The 21,508-nt window shown below is 41.9% G+C and overlaps 1 protein-coding gene across 3 annotated transcripts in view; it reads left to right on the top strand.

Annotated features, from left to right (window-relative positions):
* vti1a (vesicle transport through interaction with t-SNAREs 1A) overlaps positions 1-21,508 on the top strand; it is a 114,324-nt gene that overhangs the window by 73,384 nt on the left and 19,432 nt on the right. For 2 of the 3 annotated variants that reach the window (XM_086303789.1, XM_086303790.1), the window contains 2 exons: positions 1,505-1,575; positions 5,810-5,871. In XM_086303789.1, the coding sequence (XP_086159915.1) occupies positions 1,505-1,575; positions 5,810-5,871 (133 nt within the window). Of the gene's footprint in view, positions 1-1,504; positions 1,576-5,809; positions 5,883-21,508 lie in introns of all 3 variants that reach the window. The other variant, XM_086303791.1, reaches the window with a different exon arrangement.

Genomic DNA, 21,508 nt, shown 5'->3' with positions numbered 1-21,508 from the left:
GTGTCTGTAACGATTGCTTAAGTACCTGGAGCACAATGTCTTAGGAGGTCTTTTCTTCCTCTACCTCATCCATCTTTTTACACACTGCAAACCTCTCCAATAATGCACTTGCCATCAAAAAAGAAACCCTCTGCTGCTGCAGTGCTTGTCACACTCATTTATTTAAAAAAAAAAAAAGAGCCACAGCCCTGACAGAGATGGATAGATGTGCTTATTTGTCTCTTTAACAGAAGATTTCCGCTTCAACTCCTTCCCTGTTTATCCCTTGTTCTTCTCCGTTCGGGACGGGGGAGGGCTTGTATTTTTATGGTTATTAATACCTGCGCTCAGTCTTTTAATCTGCCCTATTTGTCACATGTGACTGTCTGACTGCACTGTTTAATCTGGGTATCCTTCAATCTGTCTCGTCCCAGATTAGAAATTAATGAAGGCAGGAAGAGACACATTTGAGTCAGTTACAGTGCGAAGGGGGTAAAAGGGATGGGATGAATGGGAGACGAATGTCGTTCATTTGACAATGCTTTCTCTTTTTTTTCCTGCGTCTCCCTGATCCCCGTTCTATGCCGCTCTCTCTCTCTTTCTCTCCCCTCTTGTTTAGCTGCCAGATGTAGCCCATTTTTGCACTGCTCCCCCCAAACAGGCGCTCAGCACGTGGGCCCTTTGGTGTGCGGCACCTGTGTAGTGTAATACAGTCAGCAACTGTGTTGTTTATTCCGGATTTGTTTGGTGCGCTTGAAAGCCTGTCTTTGATCCATGCAAAGATTCTTCACTCTTTTTTTTCTCCCCTTTTTCTCCTGATTCATCCTCTGCCTTATTTTTAAACACTAATGCTCTAGCAGTATGGTTACATTGATGGCACCGGTGGGTTTTTCTGGTGGTGGTGGGGGGCATCTTATTTGGTTTATCTTTTTTTTCTTTCCCCCCGCCTTTCTTTTCTCATTCCCAAGGGACAGGAAAATGACAGTGACCACTGACAAGCTTGTCAGGTGCCTTGTCGGGGATGTTTTATAACTGTGCGTTAATGTGTTTACAACTACAACTGACGAGAGCCGTTTAAAAAAAGGGAAGAAAAAAAAGAAAGGAGTAATGAATATTGCATCGGCAGAGTGGACCCCACTGGCAGGCTGGATGCTGGGATGTTGTTGTCTAGAACTTCATGTCTATTTACTCCAGCATCTTAAGAAAGTTCAACACTTCCCTCAGATGCAGTATTCTTCTGTCTGTCTGTCTGACACTCCTAGACAGCAATGTCTGTGTACACACTGCACAAATATTACACATACCCAAGTAGGTCCAGATGTGGAAAAAACAAAAAACAAATTATTTCTACATTAATCATGATGGTGAGAATGATTGACAAATAAGAGATTACAGCTAAAGTGAGTGCAAGCCAGGCTTTCGCAATCACCTAATCGTTCATTTGTTTTATTTTATTTTATTCATTTCATCACATGGCGGAACTTTTTGGACCTGCCATCTTATGCTGGATGCTCTTTTCTTGCAGAACAAGTGGGGCAGGAGATTCTTTCCAACCTGCACAGTGACCGTGAGAAGATCCAGAGAGCTAGAGAAAGGGTGAGTGCACACCTGACACCTGCGCACACTCGCGCATCTGTTCTAACAAGTGTTCGTGAAACGGTAAGCCGTTACGGCCAACATTTGCCACTTTTGTACGGCTTCTCACGTAAACACACAAACGAAAGCTGCCTCACACAACTGTGAGATACACCCTCCTTGGCACGCACTAAGTCAGCAGATTTATATAACGAGAAGCAGCTCAGTGTGCCCGTTTATGGATGGCTGTGTTTGGCATTTGAGTAGGTGTTGCTGTCAGCTCACATTTTTTTGTTTTTTGCTTTATTAGTGACGTCAGCTCCTTTAAACACAACTGTCTGAAAGATATCAAAGCATGCAAATGTTTTAAATTTCAGTGAAAGTAAGATTGAGGTAATTGCGTTCAGACTCAGTAGTGTGTGTGCTGCTCTTCTCTTGGACCTGGGCCCCTGCAGCCACATGTTAAATGAGCAGTGACTAACATTGGTGTTTTTAACAAAGCACCTAAAATGCTGCAGCTCATCTTTTAACCAGAACCCATAAACGTGAGCACATTTCCCCTTGCACATTCTTGCTCCTTTTAAGATGTATTTTAAGATTTCATTATGTGCTTTTAAAAGCCTTAATTGATCAACACCGCAATACATATCTGAGCTACTAGCTCCATATGTTCCCCTCAAGATGAATTGTACAGCACTTTGTCAAACTTGTGTTTTTCAAAAGTGTTTTATAACTAAAATTGGATTGGATAAAATGTTGAAATATGGCTTTCTTCCCCCCTTTGCTTCCTTTCACTTAAAAGGGGTTAACTTTGCCACCTGCCGTCCTTCCTCGCCCACCCTCCTGCACTTTTCCTGCACCCCTCTGCCGTTTCGCTCCATCCTTCCAACTTTTCCTCAGAGAGCCCTCCCAATCCTTAGTGCTTCCCCTCCTTACGTACAGTCAGCCAAACAGACAGGTAGGCAGAGACAGAAAAGACCAAACACAGGAAGGGGGCCCAGCCCTGTTGGCCCCCTCAACGCAGAATGCTTAAAGATCACAACATGGCATTGGGCCTCGCACAGCAGATTTCAAAGGAAATCAAACATCTCCTTTCAAAACGGTCCACAGCGTCTACTGAGAGTACCTGCTCTCTCTTTCTTTTGCTCTCTCTCTCTCCCTTCTTCCCATGAGTCTCCTCTGCTGAACCACCTCACCATATGTACACAAATGCACACGCACGCACGCACACACACACACACACACACACACACACACTGAGCCTTTAAAGGCAGTTTGTGGGGCAAAAGTTAAGTAAAAAGAAACCGAGATGTAAAGACACGAGGATAGAAGGGTCGGTTAGCAGCTCTTTTTGCATTAAAGAGATGGAATTTAAAATTGTTTCGGCAATGAATAAACCCACAAACATACAAACACAAAATTTACACAAGCCCCAGCGCTCGGCAGGAGGTGTGGCCTTTTGTTTTGCTTTTATGGTACAAATAGGAGTCAATAGAACACTTCAACACAGGGTCAGAGCAGTACACTGCCGACTCAGAACCACCTGAACGGGTTGAAGAATTTCTTTTAACCGATCTCAAGGCTACCTCAGGGTGTGAAACGTAGCAGGGGGGCATTTTTTTTTAATGGTTGTTGCCTAAATGTGGTAATTCGTGTCTTTTAAATGCATATAATACAAGAGCGGGAATGAGTGTAAGAATTTGAGGAAATAAAGTAAAAGTATTAGACAGCCTTAAAAGTAAAACCTGCTTCTTTTAACACTTTGATTACGACTGTGCAGAGTTATCACAGCAAGCTGTAACTTCAGTTTCAACAGTTATTTATTAATTAACTGAAAATAAATGAAATAAACTCATGCACTTTGACAGTATCGCCTCAGTCATTTGTAAGCACAGTTTATTTAACCTGAGGAGGATTAATTATGCAGACAAATGAATGGTCGTACTCAGTGAGCTAACAAACTTTAATGCTCTAAAAGGAATTAAATGTTCAGTTTGGACTTTTCATCCTTGAAGCTGAAACCTTACCTTTTATTTCCCTTAATGCCCCTTTATTTGCACTTTAAATGATATGGATCAGAGTTTGTTTAGAATTTTGTATGCAAATTAGCTTTCATTTGTGTTAATAGTAACAACACGTGTATGCATTTTAATCCTCGAAGCTGGCTAAAGATGTCTTTAGAAATTGTTCTACTTTAGTGCTGGAAAAAAATATGAGTTTCAAGGAACAAGGTCTTCTCACTCTCTCTTTATAGGCAGCCACGATTAATTTTAGACACTCGACTACCCTAAAACTTCAGTGGGTTTCCATTTCAGGTTATGGAGGAAGGCGTACGATTTGGTGAGAGGCTGTGGAGGGAGAGGGAGAGAGGTGGAAAAGGAAAGAAGGAATGATTCAGAGAGAGAGATGTATTTTGGGAGAAAGTGCAAAGTGTCTAGGGGACAGATCTGTGGGTAGAAGCAGACATCAGGCAACTGCTGGACTTGTTGTCTTTGCCAGAGGGCCCAAACCCCAGGTCCCCCACCTCCCACCCTGTACCACATGTATCTTTGGCTCTGGCAGCCTGCATCACACCAGCCCAGGCTGCCAGAGGGTAAGAAGGAAAGATGGAAGAAGAGGAAGAAAGGAGCAGTAAAGCAGGGCTGGGAAGGGAGGATGAATTGCAGGGAAGAGCGATGACTGCAGGATGAGCCAGAACAAACATGAAAAAAAGAGAGCGTGGCTCCGATCGTTGTAGAGGAAAGGGGAGTTTTGGTAGAAAAGATGTGAAACTGAAGAATTAAAAACAAATAGAATATAGTGTGATTCACTGATGAAAACATACAGAGAAGGGGTGACTTTATTGGGAAAGCAGTATTATTTCAGAGAAAGACGAAGATAAATCACTTCCTGCTGACTGTTTAGAGAAAAACTCTGCAATCACTATTCCCCGTGCTCCCCTGTCATCCTCGAGAAATGCGACTACAGGTAGATGTTAGTGGCAGCTCACTCAGTGCAGTGTCAGCATTTTTTTTCACTTTCACACTCACACTTTGCTGGCAACATCTTTGCCAAATCCTCCTCCCTGTGAAAAGTCCCTACGCCTGACAAGAGAGTAGCTTGAAAACATTCCTATGACCCCTGAAGGGAAAAAAGGCAGAGAGGAAGAAAAAGGGAAAGAAATGGAGCAAGAAAAGGGAAATATCCAGGCAATTAGTCCTCAATAGCCATGATCATCATTTCAAGGGTGCCTTCAAGGACTCCCACTGCTTGGTACCTACTTTAAAAGTAAAGGCATCTTTCACTCCATTTCCTTATATTCATCTAGCTCTGTAGTAAGATGAATATAAGACCATCAAGTGGCATGTCGTACTAAGGTTATGGAGGTTTTTTCAAAAGTTTTCTGTCATTGAACAGCTCACAATGCTGCTAGTTTATAGACATAGAGATGCATCAAATGAAGTAAACATTGATCTTATGTGTAGCCTAGCTGTTCATGCTTTGGTAAATAAGTTGCTTTTAAAGCAGCTCTAAAATTGTCGTGTATTTTTTTCCCCCCACTGGTTTTGTCTAAAAGTGGGGGGTTTTGCCGAGGGTGGTCTCTTGACAGGTAAGCCAGTACCTTTAAGGTAAGAAGGCAAGCTCTAATCAAAGGATCTCCCATTCATCTCTCTGGGTCGCAAGAAACTTTAGTGAAAAGTGTGTCAAACTGTAGAGATGTCTTTCTGCCCTAAGGCCAGTAGTACAGTGCAATAGTACCTTGCACAACAATACTGTAATAATCAAATGACATTATTGCCGTGGTACTTATTTATACTCGTTACATGCTTCTTTTTTGTTTTCAAGTGTGGATGAAATAGTATCCACATATTATATGTTAAGCTCCAGCCGACAGCGTCGTGTGTGAAAGCAACGTCAGTTCTTATGATACAGAAGCCTTTAACTTGCAAACTTGCAACAAATTCCTAGGACAAAGTCCACCTCGATGTCAGATTTCACAACATGTGCAGCTAATACTGCAGCGCATTTAACAGTAGCGAGTGGTCATTATGTGCGCTGCCACCACCCACCATTGCCTAAACCCATTTACATATTTCCAGTTGTGCAAACACATCAGAAGGACTATTTCCTGGTGTGTGCTTCACCAGAGGGATTTTTTTTTAAAAACAGCTTTAGTTTGTTGACAGAGTGTGTTAAACTGAAATTGCTCAAGTGTTTGTTCAGAATTAAAACTAAAAGCTGTCCTTCACTGGTTCTGTCTCCCCTACAACTCCAGCTGAGAGAAACAGACGCCAACCTGGGCAAGAGTTCCCGCATCCTTACCGGCATGCTGAGAAGGTAAGAGGCAGGTAGGAACACTGTTTCTGCACCTCTTTGTATGCAAAGTGCTTTAACAGTGCTGTGAGGTTGTAAATAAAGACTTTCATAAGATTTAAAAGTGAATATTATAGTTTATAACTTGCTGCAGTCAGTCACCTGTGGCTATTAGCAAGTGCTTTTGTTCATGTTTCAAGCAGGTTAAGCTCATTTGTAAAGGATCTGTGATCTTTTAGTCAAATTCTTATTAGTCAGAACTATATAGCTGAGAAAACTAAGTAAACAAATCGTGTGAGTGGCTGTTTGGTTAAATGTGGTGCTGTGTGCCTGAGAAACAAGTAGCCCAGTACAGCATCCTGCTGGAAGAGACAAGTGCACACTGTACATGTCTCCATTCTTTTCTTCTCTTTGCCTTTGTTTATTTTCTCTTTTCATTTTTTCCCCACAAAATGCACTTACCACCCATATCCATCTTGCACTCTTTGTCTCCCTGGCGTGCTAGTTCACTCACAAGGCAGTCACACAGGCACAGGCATTCAAACGCAAATATTTCAATAGGCCTTGCATTATCTGGTGCCTCCGCTTCCTAACACACACACACACACACACACACACACACACACACACACACACACACACACACACCGTAATGTCTTGTCACATCTCCATTTCATAAAGTGTCTGTGTGCTTACCCCTGAACCGTGACGCCACGGTTTTGTTTCTTGCTCTCTCTTGTTGTTTTTTTTTTCCCCCCTCCTTGTCACCCGCTGTGGATTTTGATTAAGAGTAATATGTAAATGACACAGACTAAATGTAAAATCCTGGGGGCAGGAAGGAAGTGCCAATTGAAATAGATGCTTCAGTGCCCATAGACAATTTGGAGGGTGGCTCGCAGGGCGGGCGGCAGATACTGGAGAGGAAAGGCCTGAGAAGGGCTGTGACGCCGACTGTAACCAATATTTCTGCATATGTCTCCATTTTGTCAAGCCTGATTATGGCAAGAGGAGGGCCGGGTGGGGGGGGGGGGGGGGTCACTTCGCCTGGCATGTCACCCAGAGCTGTCCAGAAATCATTCATCATTCCCTCCTCCTCCTCTTCTTCCCTCCACCCCTGCTGGTGCTGAAGTAAATAACATGCACTTATTTCAATATTATCATATTAATGTTAAAGTTCAGCTGTCACCTAATGGGAAGACTTAATCAGACGTAGCATTTTAAGAGGCATGCTGCCACCCACTTACTCTTCAGCCCCCCCTCCCTCCTCTCTTGATGCCTTAGCTCCTCTGGTTAGTGCCCGTCTCAAATCAGGATTTATGAGGGCTTTCCAAAGTGGGGCCCGGCTGCAAACCTATTCGACTACTGCCTGCCTTTATGCTTGACGGGAGCACCACAACGTACACAGTTTTATTTTATTTTTTGTCACTATTTGATAAAATAATTTGTTTTGGGGTTTTTTTTTTCCCAGTTTAAAAGCTTATAATATATTTATAATCAGACCAAAAATTCAGTTAAGGTTAGTTAAATGCCCTCCTTTCTGGAAATTGTTCCTAATTTCCTCACTCATTTCATTACCTCCACCCTCACCCACCCCCTTTCTTGCTTTTTGATTAATAGTGTATTTGTTTTTGATGCCGGTTGCTTTGTCATACTCCACTTGTTTGAGGCAGCAGAAGAAGTAGTGTGGCGTGTAAAGGCTTACACAGATGAGTGTAGTGAAACCGTTTCTGGTACATGTTAGGAACCTGGATCACTTGTGACACAAACCAGAGGTGGACACAAATACTCTTGCAGGTTGATGAATATTCCAGCTTTTGTTTGTTTAGTTAAGTATATATATTTTTTGTTTTCTTCTGTTTGAATGCAGATGTTTGATTAATTGGATGCACGAATACATTTTTTTTCCAGATATATAAACACAGCAGCAGTTTTAAGTTGATTATAAGCATCGAAAAAACTTTGGCCCCGATAGAGCCGAGTGTGTAGGTGCAACAACGGAGGGATTTATTGTGATCTACGAGATGAAGGGTGTCGTTTTTAGAGTCGCACCTCTTCTTGAAGTGTCTTTCTGGTCTGGTGTGCTATCACCCCAGCTGAGAAACAATTAGACACTCATTAAGCTAGCTGTCATGGTTCAAGAAAGCCAATTAACTTAAAGACTGTGTGAATATCACTTATTGTAGGAAACATTCAGAAAGACACACATCTCAAATAGCTGTGGCTTTGTTTGAAAATAAATTGTTACATTTTCTGACTGTGAAACTCTAACTAATTACCCTCGGTGGCAGGAACATAGGTGCTGTTAATTGGTTGTGTCACGGGCTTATAACAAGTGTCACAAGTGAAAACGCAGTCTTGTGTCATCTACTCATGCTTAGTTACTCTAAGCTTTAAATGAGTTGTATACATGTGGGCTCGGCACCTACAGGTTTGAGAGGTTCACAGCTCACAGTGCGCCTCTCTGTCCCTGATTACAAAGGCCACAGACCTTTTGATAAAGCCTTTGTTGTTTCCATGCTGCATTGACACTGTGGCCTTTCATTAATACAAAATGTTCCCATCACTGCATGAAGATGCGTCCTGTTGCTATACTGAGCATCTCAAACATCTCACTCGCCCTGGTCAGAAGAAATGGCGGGGGGGGGGGGGGGGAATGGGATGCAGCTCCAGACCCAGTTAGGACCACTGGGGGCTCCTGGCAGCTTCACGGAAGGAGGGGGCACAGCGAAGGGCAATGAAGCAGTGAAGGGAGGGCGAAGGGGGTGCGTGTGTATATTTTGAAGCAGAGGGGTTGTCTGCTCTAGCTGGCAGCTGATCCCACATGCAGGTGGTCGACTCAGTCGCCAGGCAGATCAAAAAGTCAAGGCCCCGGGTGGACCTCCCTTTGAAATGGGAATGGGGCCTAGATATCAGACAGAAAACATAAGCAAGCTCCCAGCCACAGAACAGCTCCATATTCATGGCTGGGACTGGCGGTAGCGACGGGCAGGCAGGATGGACAGAGCTTCAGCCTTCAGACTCGCGCACTCTCTGGACACTGATTTAGAGATCAGCCTATCAGCCTGGGCGTAGATGATGCACTAGCTCACAGGTTAATACTGCCTTCAGAAGATGCCTTAATGTGTGACTGCAATCGTCTCTCTGATTTTAGCTACATGTGGCAAATTCAGTACAAAATACAGTGCGGCTTATTGCGGCTAACCCTCAGAGTCTTGTTATAGTGAAGTTCTTCTGAACCTGGTGTAAACCTATTCATATGACTAATTGGCAGGAGAATAGTATTTACAGCTCATCCTTGCCTCTAGGATAATCAAAAGTTTTCTGCCTCTAATGGAAAGTAGTTTTTTTTCCTTGTTTGCTCGACCTAATAAAACAACAGTATTTGGAGTCAACAGACTAAAGTGCATGCCCTCAGAAAAGCGTCTGGAGAGCAGGATTTTTTTTAATTTTATTTTGTAAGATCTCTTAAGGCTCTGGTGCTTTTGTTTATTATTAGCAGATATGTGATCTCTTCCTGTATCTATCTGCGTAGAAGACCGACCTGTTAGTATATGTAGGTCGTGTAATTAATGGAGTTTAATTCAGTGAGTGAGTTGTGTTGAGATCTTGTCATTAAGTTGCAAAAGAACAGCTTCACGTTTTAATTGTCGCTGAAACAGATCACATATGTTTTCCCTTCACTTTTCCATTTATTATTCTTTATATTATTATTATATTTATTTGTGTTTGGGGGAAAAACAGAGGGAAAACTTCTAGGCATTCAAATTCTGCACACTGAATTTTCAGCAGAGTATTGGAAGACATGTTTGTCCTATTTTACTTTGTATTACAGCTGAACTCATCACCGTAGCCGAGCTTTATGTTTGTCCCGAGAGTTGCAGATCGCTCCCAGTGGATCCCAACCTCTCTGATCTTCCCTCTGTGTTGCATTCACGATAATTTCATGTACTACATTTAAAACGCACTCCCTTTGCTTTGCAATTTGTTCAGCTTGGCATCATTACTACCCCCCTGCATCCACTCCCCCTTTAGTACTACATCCCCGTGGGTCACCTCTATCTTTGGCCTTTTCCACTACCTCCAGGGAAGCAATCCGAGTGTGTGTGAATGCATGTTTTCTTTTTAATGTCCAGTCTCTTTTCATTCTGGCAAATGAGCAAAGAATGAACGGTATGTGCCTCCACCTCATCCCCTAGATGAACTTTACACATATCAAAGTAAATGCATCTGCTGTTGACAGTGTTAAGTAGATCAGAGCTAGCATGTTAGCTTTCTGCAGGAAGATATTTGGTGTTAATGGCTTCTTTCAACATCACCTTGCAATGAAAAGGGCCTTGCTTGGTTATGTGAGCCATTGCAGTACTACTGCCAAACAGGTTTCTCAAGGTAGACATAAACATTGCGCATCTGCATACACATTTGCAGAGCTAAATTCAGCTCTGCACCCGTGGTGTTGTTTTCTGCATCCATGAACTTGGACTTTTTACCTTCACCTTATACCCATGCTTCGGAGAAGTGATGCAACATCTTAATAATCCAGAGTCACCCAGCAGCAGAGACGGAGAAAACGATGAATAGAATTCGTGAGAGACCATACGGAGTGTTTTAAACAAGCACCTCTTATGAATCCATCTAACAAAACAAGACCAAATGGTCTTAAATACATTTTGAAATTAAACTACTTTGTTTAGTTTCATCAGGTACTTCACAGTGTAGATGCTGAATGTCAGACAAAGTCTTGTTTTTAGATGCTTTTTTTTTCATCTGTGTGTATTTGTGTGTCTGTATGTGTGTCTGTGGCTGCAGGCTGCTGCTGGGACAATGACAGGGTGCGCCTCAGCCTCATTACTCACTGCTCCTCAGCCACAAAAGCACCACTGCCACCTCGCTCTCTCTCTCTCTGTCTTCTTTCTGCTTCATCTCTGTCTTTTTCTCTCTTCCTACACCTTGCCCATTAGAGAGTGCTGATGGGACGTTTTTTGCAGAAAGAAAAAGGCACACACAAGCCTGGGCTGTAGAGGGAGACGTTGTTGACAAGGGCAAAGACGTGTTGTTGTTTTATAAGGGATGCAGTTGTCTGTTGAGGATTGACTCGCTTAACTGGCTGCCAAAGCCCTCTTTTTCTCCATACATATCTCCCTCTTTCTATTATACAGCCCATAGTGGGTTTCTGTTTTATGGCGTGTCAGGCCATAGCTGAATTCTAGTTATTCTGCTTGTGATAGGGAAGAAATTTTTCTTTTTTTTTCTTTTTTTCCAAATCATGCAAAAATACCAAAGTGTGAGGCTGACAGCTAGCTTAAAATCTGGTAAATGCTGCATGCCATCTGATAGATTCTGAGGTAGATGGCATTTGTAATCAAAGCACGACAATCTTGAACTAATCGTGTATCATCGTATTGTTTTGTGCGTACAATTAGTTCTAACCTCTACCTAAAACTAGTGCTAATCTTCAGCATCCCAACAAAAAAGATGTCTTCTGCAGTATCACTTCTCCAAATGCTCTAGGGTCAGGCATCCGTGACATTGAGGTGATTCTTCGTTCGACCTCACTCGTACCATCCTCGCTGATAGAGCTTCTTTTTTCCCCCTTCTTTAACCCTGACAGACTGTCGTTCTGACGAGATGACTGGAGATCAGTGGCGCTCTCATCCCTTGAAGTGGCTCCAGGTGTCACTCCAAGGGTACCCGCCCTGTTTGATCTGCCGTCGAGCGCATGTCGGGCCACGGCACCCTCTGATTTCCCCGTCAGAGGGGAAAGAGGCTCTCCTGTCCAAAAGTTCCACTTCTACTTTTGAGTGATAGCAAGGGAGAGGAGTTGACTGTTGTAGAGCACATAGTCTCCATAATCGTTGGGAATGGGCCATTTCTTGTTGTCATTTACCTTTATGGCTTCCATTTAGTAGCTATAGGGAATCAAAAGGTAATCTTGATTCAGTATGCCAAGCCCCAGCAGTCCAGACAACAAAATACAGATCTGATGAAACCAAAACACTTTCAGTGATCATGCTGCGGGCCTTGTCTACAGAACAAAAAAGACCCATCCTCTTAGACATCTTCTGATGCTGTCCAAAGGAGGTCCCTGTCTTTATTGAGGAGCTGCACAAACAGAAAGGACAGATGAAACAAAATGAAGGAACGCAGGTATACATCTTTTCAGCAAACATAGATGCCTTTATCCTTCCTGCCTTTTTATTTTACTGTATCCCTTGTGTTTTTCCTCCACCTACTGAGAGCTTCTGTAGAAATTACAGGTGAGATTTCAGTCTGTGGCAGGCCCTGCCTTTCGTCTAGAGGGAGCAGGGGGAAGGGTGATGGGTTTGAGGGAGAAAAAACTGAGAAGGAGAGGAAAAAGAGATTCATGCTTTGCAGTAGTGCTGTGTTGTTTGTGTAGCGCACTCTTTCCTTTGTGTGTCTGGCGATAACTTATTCAGCACAGGGCCATTCATCCAGGGGTTGAGCGCGGGCGTCCGTCAAGACGGAAAATAATGAGGCGACAGCAGCGCAGAGGATAGCTTTCACCCTCTGCCTAGCCCCCCCCCCAATCCCCATCCACCTCCCCCGTCTCCATCTCCTCCTCCTAGCCTCCCATTATTAGCCGATTTAAATAGATAATAGGGGGCCTTCTTCAGGACATTTTGAAGCAATTAGAAGCTATCACATTGTCTCTACTTTGACTCCTGTTACCTCCCAGCAAGCTATTGTGGATACTTCTCTGCATCCTATGCAACAACTTCCAGGAATTTTGTGGAATGCCACTGCATCACTAGATGCCAGTTTTTGTGTCAAGGACGTAAACGGGCTGTCCTGTTTGCTATAGCTTTGCAACACACTCGCTCGTGTAGTTCACTATTCCGTCTCGATCCGTGCCAGGACATGCAGTCCCTTTGCCGTCATGAGTAACTCTTGGGCTCCATTACTTGCCAGGATAAAGTGTTTCCTGTCCAAACACTTGCACTGTTCATTCATTTCCTGCACTCTCATTCAGCTCTCATTTAACTCTTCCTCTCATCATCTTTGCATAGTCCTTTCTTTTGGCTAAAAATGCAATCTAATCGCCAGGAAAAGGGATTTTAGCTCCTTTTTATTTAACTAATTAAATCACTATTATTTGAACTGTCAAAGCAGAACCATTGGCCCTTAAAGTTTATGATTGCTGGATACATTGTTATCCTCTGATTTAATCATATTTATTTGTAAGTAATCTCAAGGAACCATTCAACACGCACCAGGCAACAGTAGTTCTTGCAAACAGCAATAATTCCAGCAGTAACACCCGCCTGTGTCATGTTTGCGTCAGGATAGATGGTTAAGTAGAGTTTTTCTGTTATTGTGTTGCCCCTCAGATCTCTCTTTGTTGGAGTGCAAGAGCTTGAAATATTTACAAATGTTGAATTTGGACTCTTTCTTTCTGTTTAATATTTTCTTCTAACCCATCAATCATTTACTGTGCCTCTGTATGTCTGTGTCTCATCCTAACCGCCCCCCCAGGATGGCTCAACAAAACAAAGGCAGTACATTGTTGCCATGTTGTTGATGGCATAAAAGATCCCCTTTATCACAATGGGCAAAACAATAAAAACAGGGCCACTTTTTTTTTCAAGGAAGTGAAAAGGTTGCAAGACAAGGCGTTCGCAGGAATCAGGAGCTCCTGTCAAAATACTTCAACAGCAAATTGGTCCCTTTTTTAAGCAAAATACATCTAACCTTCAGTGCTTTTATACAAAATACAAAAATAGACTTCATGCTGTATTATACTTTCCAGTCCCAAAGGCTGGAAGGCCAAAGGACAGACCCCACCTACCAATCCCTTACTTTGGTTTGGTTTTGCTTGCTGTGAAGGGCATTCAGTGGTGTGTACAACAGTTTTGACAAGTACCTTTGAAAATATCTTATTTGCCAAATCCAGTCTCCCGGTGTGGTTTACCACTGCACAAAAGTTCAGGCTGAATCTCTTTTGAATTCCCTCTATTGCCTCGTGAAAATTTGTGCAATTTGTTTGCTGACACAATACAGGTGTCTCAGAATTTAAAAGAAATAAAACAAAAGGAATAGATAACAAAGTGCAAAATGAATTTTTACCTTGTTGTTCAAGTCATCTAGCACCACGTCTCTTTAATGGTTATTAGAGGCACTGAAATAACAACACAAAGACTAAATTATCCCCAATTCTGCAGTGTTTTGTCAGCTTTTGTAACGTGAGAAGAGTAACTCACCTAAAATGGTTATTGGCCAATTCTGACCCAATTTAGCGATGTCTGCTTTGCCTCTTGGGAAATAAGAATATATAAATATATATCTCTGATATTGAAGCAAATAGTTTGCATCATGCTGTTGACTGAATGTCAGTCTTATAATGCCAGATCTCAAAATCATTGTGAAAGTAATTTAGGTCAAGGTCAAAGACAAATATGCAGCTTTCCATGCCCATCCATCCATCCATCCTCCCTCCCTCCATCCATCCCTCCCTCCCTCCATCCATCCATCCATCCCTCCCTCCCTCCCTCCCTCCCTCTTAACAGTTTATCCACTGGGTGTGGTTGTGTTGAAATCTATTGTTTTGTTTAGGTATTTGCCTAAAGAGATCTTACGGAGAAAGGTTTTCAACTTAGGCAAATGCACTTCCATGCGGTCCTCCAGGAACCCAACAGCGTGTAGCTCAGCTAATTGCTTTTGGTTTGAATACTGCATGGTTGACAAATGGGTCAAGACAAGGATTGGAGTGACATACTTCTCCTGTGCCGGAGTTCACCGGGAAACAAGGGAAGCACAAAAAAACTTCAAAGATTAAAAAAATAAATAAAAACCACACAAAAAAAACATGACACTAGCTGCAGTGGAGAGTTTTTATTGTTTTTAACATGTTTCACTTAAGATTTTTGTATGTTGGTCTATCAGCCAGCAAACCTCTAAGAACAACAACAAAGTAAAGCTCGATTTACACTTCTGCGGGAAATATACATCCTAACTTGCATAGTAACCGGAAGTTCCTTTTATCCCTACATAATTTCCTTAATTAATTTAATAAAATATTCTTATTCAGATGCAGGTTCCCTACACTGCAGTCTTCCACGAGGTGCATGTCAGGTTTACGTAAAAGTTTGCGGGGTAGGGTTAAAATGTTGTTATGGTTATGGCTTAAGTTACGGCGTAGATCTGAGGCGGAAGCATAGTTCACACGTAAGAGTAAATTCACAGACTGGTTGCACCACATACTTTGGACAGTGCCCCCATCTGGCAGTAGATGCTCTCTGCAGGTAGAGGAGTTTTCCATAGCTCCTTGGGGGGCCTATTATATCCTTAGCATTGGTTTCTTTACACACTGCCAGTAACGTCATCACACAGCCACAGCTATTTATGCTCGCTGTTATATCCTAATGTACCCACGGTAGCATTTTCTTCGACAATGGGTACTGCCACTCAGACAAGAACTCCACAGTTTTGTTTGTTTTTTCTTTTTCCATGAAGTCTCATTTATTCAAACTATTGTAACATCTCCTATATAATCTGTGAATCTCTGAGGATATGTAGTGATATATTACTTTAAATGAAGTAAAAACCAACATGATCATACACTTAAACCGACTGCAGTTGCACAACGCAACAGGTTGCAAAAATCTACAATTACAGAACCAGCAGACACAGCCCCTTCTAATAGCAGATGTGACATCAATTTGATGTTAACTTTGCCATATGGTGCCGTTCGCCAGGCACTGGACAGCAGATATAATGGGGCCCTTACAGTCTGCCATTACATTGCTAACAGAGAACTACATTCAGCCCATATCCCAGCCATCATAGGGCGAGAGGTAGGGTACACCTTAAACAGGTCACCACTCTGTCTCCTAGCTAACACAATATATATATGTGTATATATAGAATATATAAAAATATTGTTTTGTTTTATTGTCGATGGCATGAAAGAAAAAGAAAGGGACAAATTCACCGATATTTTAATTAGTAGGTTTTGACGCTGACTCAGGCATGGTCACTGAGATCTGTTGTGTGGTTTTGTGTTGCGGTAGTACATTGAGTTATTGTTCCACACTCTCTGAAACACAATTTGTCTCAGTGTGGAGCACATGACAAAGTTACTTTGTGACGCAGGTTGTTTTGTTCATTACTCTTGTCCCTGTGGTGCATTCCAGTGAAAGGAGCGCTTGACATATTCTTATTTTGTGATGTTGAAACTGCATTTTTTCATGATAGATGCCTCAAAAATGCCAAAATGCCAGAAAATCATGATCGCTGGAGAAAATCCAACTGAGGCACAAATGCCCACACAGTCCAATTTTAGCCTTGGGACTGCAGAAAGTTTTCTAGATGTTTTGTTAATTAGATGGTAAGCAGTTAATCCCAGGGACTGTTGTAAGTTTTTCACTTGTATGTAACAAACTCGAACTTGTCATTCATGGACTTCATAATATTTTTATTCCTTCAGAAAGTTTTCAAAAAATCAAAATGATGTTTAGGTGGTAATTGTATATGCATTGTTTAATATGCTGATGATATAGCATGATTTTGAAAAGGGTTTCTCTCATGACAAATCCTGGCTGAGAAATTTGCTGAAGTCAAGTGCAGTACACGTTCAAGCCTGGCTCGGGTTTTGGGGAGTGAACCAGCAATGCACGGCTGGTAATGACAGGTTCCATGTTGCCCGTGGCTTGTGGCCCATTGCACTGTTTGTTTGGAGAGTGGTGCTCGGCCGTGAAGTGCTGGCCCAGCTGGCAGCAGTTCCATTACCCCTTTGGCCCGATGGCTGGGTCTTGTTTGGACCACACCAGCCAGGCAGACTGGCATCCAGGCGGCTGTAGAGGAAGAGGTGGAGGAAGGGGGGATGTGACAGAGGAGAGGAGCTGTTGGCTGAGCACCTTGGTGCTAGGCCAGGCCTGCTGCCAGCTGTAGAGAAGACTTCCCCGCTTACACCACAATCTTCACGTCTCTGTGGCGACAGGGATCTTAGTTTGCACCTCCACGGTCAACATCATCCCATCACGATCTGTCTGAGCATGAATGGCCATGCTCACAAAATATCATTTTTTCCCCCTCCCCTATTCCTTTTTTTTGGCAGCAGATATGCTTCTGGTATGATTATTATTACTGCAACCCTCAGTGTGATTTAACACAATAGTATGTGCAGCCACACATTTGCACATTTGCTCCACAATCTAAAACTTCAGTTACTCACTTTGTTTTTGGGTCTCTTCTTTCAGGGATCTGATAATGAGAAACAAAGAGTTATTAAAGTTGCCAGCCTAATTCTGTTGACTGTTGCTTGTTAAGATAATTGCAAAAGAAAATCTTTAAAAAGATTGAAGCACAAGAAGTTCATCTGATTAATATTAGCTGAAAATCAAGAGAATATCTTGTGATTATTAATTTGATTGATTATAATGTATATGCAGTTTATGCTGACCTTTTGTGATCCTGTGTAGTCAGAAGTATATTTTCAACATGCTTTGGGGCTCTACATCTCGTTAAAGATCCTCTGTCCAAAAATAGATTCTTTCAAAATAACAACTAAGCCTTTGCCTTCCTTGAAAAACATCTGAATAAATGAAGATATAAATAGTGTTCATTTCAAATGTTTAACTGCTACACAAAGGTCCCAACTACAGCACTAAAGTGTCCTCATGACACTGGTGTAACTTGCCTTTTGGGCCAGAAATCACTCCCAGACCAGTAAGGCTGTTAGAAATGCTCAGAGGAACGCCTCTTGCACTCAAATTTTAAGTGAGCAGAGAATAACTTTCCACTTTCAGCAGAAGAATTTGCAAACAGTCCTGTAGTGTCAGACTCTGCACATACATAGTAAAAGCTAAGAAAAGTAACAATGACAAAAAGAGTTTAGTTGATTTGACAAATAAGCCTCTCAAATGGAACCTTTTTTTTCCATGACCTCTTCACAAATATCCACTTCTTTCTACATTGTCACTTAAAGCCATGAAAACCATCGCATTTCAAAATTTAGAGCCACTTTGTTTGTTTTCTGTTTGCTGGGTTACATGCGTACATCCTGTCAGCCATCATGTAAACTTTAACCCCCGCCCTGTATCCGATGGCGCCAGGGCTAACATTGCTTCACTGTTAAAGGGAAGTTGTGAGGACATTGATGTCTTGGCCTAGCATCCTGGTGTCACTTTCCCAGCCTGTTTGTGGAGCCCGCCAATCCCCTCATTCTCCCCAGCTGACCTGAATGCATCACTCAGTATCACACACATGCGAGGAGCCTGATTTTCCAGCCAACAACAAATGTTTTCCTACCGTTACCATTGCATTATTATCGTACACCGCCTTCGTCTTGTGACTTGGCTTATATTAAGGCTCTGTTGGTTAGATTTTTTTTTTATCTTTAGCCTTTGGGCCAAGACTCTACTTTAACAGGACGTTGATGCACACCCATCCCATCTAAAAGTTCCCCTGTGGTATAACATTTGAGAACAGACTTGACATAAACCATTTCTAAACACTGGTTTCATTTCACCAATCTTTAATTACATCGTTTGGTAGCAACTGAGGTACAGAGCTGAAGCAAAGCACCATGTTTGCAAAGCGTATAATAGTGAGGGATACCACAGCCAGAGGACAGTGGGTCGCTAAGAGGGGAAAATGTCATACACAAACAAATATGGAAAAGAACGCTGAGGTGTTATGGCCATAGAAACATTTAAGAATGATTTTGATTGATTTTCTAGTTGCTAGTAGTTGTTCATTTTCATTTGTATGTGGTGTGAAAATCTGGAACAGTCTGAGTTTACAACTGAAACAATGCAAAAATATTCATAGATTTAAATTTCTCTACAAACAGTTGGTCTGGTCACAGTATACTCAATGATGGGTTTTAGTGTGCTCTGTAATGTCTGTCCTCTTACCATTGCTGGTATGGATTCCAAAATAAAAAAAAATAAAAAAGTGTGCATATGTATGTACATATATGTACTTGTGTGTGTAGATATATATGTATGTATATGTATGTGTGTTTGTTACTTGTAGTTATTACTGCCTGTTACCTGTGGTAATGCAATTTATAATTTATATATTCTGTATTCAGTTATGAAGGCTCTAATTGTTGTTTGCGAGCTGCCGCTTAGATGCTTGTATGTGCCCGAGGCTGTTGATGGGTCTGTATGCAATGATGGGCGTAGCTGCGGGAAGTTTATTGTTTTTTTTGTTGATGAGTGAGTATAGGGGTGGGATTTAATAAGTTTTCTTCGTCCCACTCCTTTTTCAGGCAATTTTTGTTTTTTGTTTTGTGTATTTTATGTTTAATATAGGTATTTGTTGTGCCTGAAAATGAACAAATAAATGAATGAATGAATGAATTTAATTGTTCTAATTATGAGCAAGATTTGACAAAATATGTATTTAAGATACCATAAACAACACAATAAGGAGCACATCAAAAATACAATAAAATAAGCAAGGTACTGTAAGACAGATTGAACAAGTCATTGCCTACATTTTAAAATTGATGATGCGATTATATCAGATTGTGTAATTTTTTTATTTTTTGAAATAGCACCCTCACAGCTTTTTTTTTTTTTTTTTTTTTCCTCAAGCCTGAAATCTCTCCAGTTCGTCTGCTCTGTTCCAGATTTCCCTCTCTAGTTCAGCAGTGACGTTTTTAGACATTTTGTTTCCTTTAGGCTAAAAGCAAAAGAGGAAAAATCATGCAGTGGTTTGTGACATTTAATTGAAAATTTTGTAGTCATTTTGAAAATATGTTTTGCCCTCAAGACCACCTAATATAAAGATCATAGCTCAGAGTCCCCCAGTATTAGCATTGGGGCATGATTTATTATTGATGCCAGCTTTATTTTAAATTAAATTTGTACAGGAATATTGTGTTTATTTCTCAGTGTCTTTCTTGCTCAACATATATTAACTTTAGCCTCAACCACAGCCAGTCAATTAATTGTAGGTATACAAAGCACTGGGTTGCATTCCAGTTGCTCAGTGTTTCAGTGTATTATTGTGCCATGAAGAGTATCATTGTAGCCCAGAGCGATGGGCAAGCCTTCCTCCAGCTCAGTGACAAAGGCAGCTGTGAGGTCATGGTCGAGGCCAGGACTATCAGAGCTATTAGTCCAGCACAGAACGACCATAACAACAAGCCCTGTCAAATAATGGTGTCAACGGTGGGATTGTGTAGCTTCATTTATGGACAGAATGTCCACGGTTTAATGGTGATGTGTCGCTTTCAATTGACTCAGTAGGTCGGATTTTACCCCTTTCTCTCTCTTTCTGAGTTGGGTGTGCTGTAAATATTTCTATATGGCATACGCTGATTTAAAAATTTTGCTTTTCTCAAACTTCAAAATGTCAGAAAGGTCAGTTGTCTAGGATAGTTGGCCTAGAGACATAGATGTGGGAGGTTGTCATGATAACTCATGTTTCACTGAAGCTTTTCTTGCCTCCCACTGAGACCTGTATTGTATAAGCCTGATCAGAAATCCCCAGAGTTGTTGTTTTTTTCTTCTTCTTCTTGTTCTTTATTAAGTTTGGCTGCAGCACAGTCATCGATATTTAGAAGTTGGCATAATGCTAAAAGTCTTAGTGTCAGTTGATGGGCATTTGTGTAGGATTTATTGTCCTTGAGCTGAACTTATAATAAATTTACTTTTATATTGTTTTGCAGTGATTTGGTGTTTGTCGTTTTGATGGGCAGACACCGCAGAAGCTGTGAAAACCCTTTTTCTTATTAAATGCGGCTTTTTTTCAGGTACACGTTTCATAGTTTCGAGCAAAAAGGTCTGAGCTTTTGGTGGTTTGTGTAGCCGTACTGTTGCGAACACTGTTGTGAGTCTTTCCAGGGTTCCGGATGCTGGTTGCCTTCTGAACTGTCAGAATATCCGTTAATATTGAGCCCCCTCTGCCTTGCCTTACCCTCTGAGTTTCAGCACTCCCTTTACCTGACTTACTGAATAAAATGATTTCTTTGCTCGTCTCTTGTTTTCTAGTCAGAATATTGCTTTCCCCCCTCTGCCACGCCACATCCTCCTTCCTCTCTCCTAACAGTAAACGTTAAGATCCAGGAGTGGATCAATGGCTGTTATCCTTTGATGTGCCAGGACGCATTACGAGTGGTGAGTTCTAATTGAAGCAGAAAGCAAAGGATCAATGTTGGCTGTAATTGCCTGACACAGGGATGGGTGTGAGACTTTATTATCATTAATATTTAGACATGATGTGGGAGGACCCGGCCGAGGCTAAATGTACAACAGTGGTGCAAACCTTTGATCTCAGGAGAAAAGCAGATCGATTGAGGGTTGGTGAAGAGTGGCTAAAGGAAGAGAGGTCGTGGAAGTGGGGCTAGCAGGAAGCACGAGTTATCGTGACCCACACCCTGGATTCTATCGGATTTCTCGGAAGTTTCCCTTGGCTCGGAAAAGGCCACGCTAGGCCTCAGTCCAGAGCGGGTGCCATTAGGCATTCATTAAAACTGCAGTTACTGAAAGAGCAACAACTCCGCGGTTTAGTTTCCTTCATTAATCCCACTAGTTTAGCTTTGGATTTAGTTTTAATAGTGAGAAGAAGCAAAGATGACGAGATAATAGTCTTTGTTTTGTTGACAGAGTCCATTGTCAGGGAGATGTAACAAAATATGATGGAGGAGGAGGCCCTGTGGGGCTCAGGGCTGCTACCTCGGTGTCAGCAAACA

Source organism: Aulonocara sp. 'chitande type north' Nkhata Bay, linkage group LG8 (genome assembly GCF_057382095.1).
Source record: "Aulonocara sp. 'chitande type north' Nkhata Bay isolate Kocher_YH1m ecotype deep benthic linkage group LG8, A_spYH_male_GT1.1, whole genome shotgun sequence".
Classification (NCBI taxonomy): domain Eukaryota; kingdom Metazoa; phylum Chordata; class Actinopteri; order Cichliformes; family Cichlidae; genus Aulonocara; species Aulonocara sp. 'chitande type north' Nkhata Bay.
Note: the sequence above shows the minus strand (reverse complement) of the source record. Positions and strands in the feature narration are given on the sequence as shown.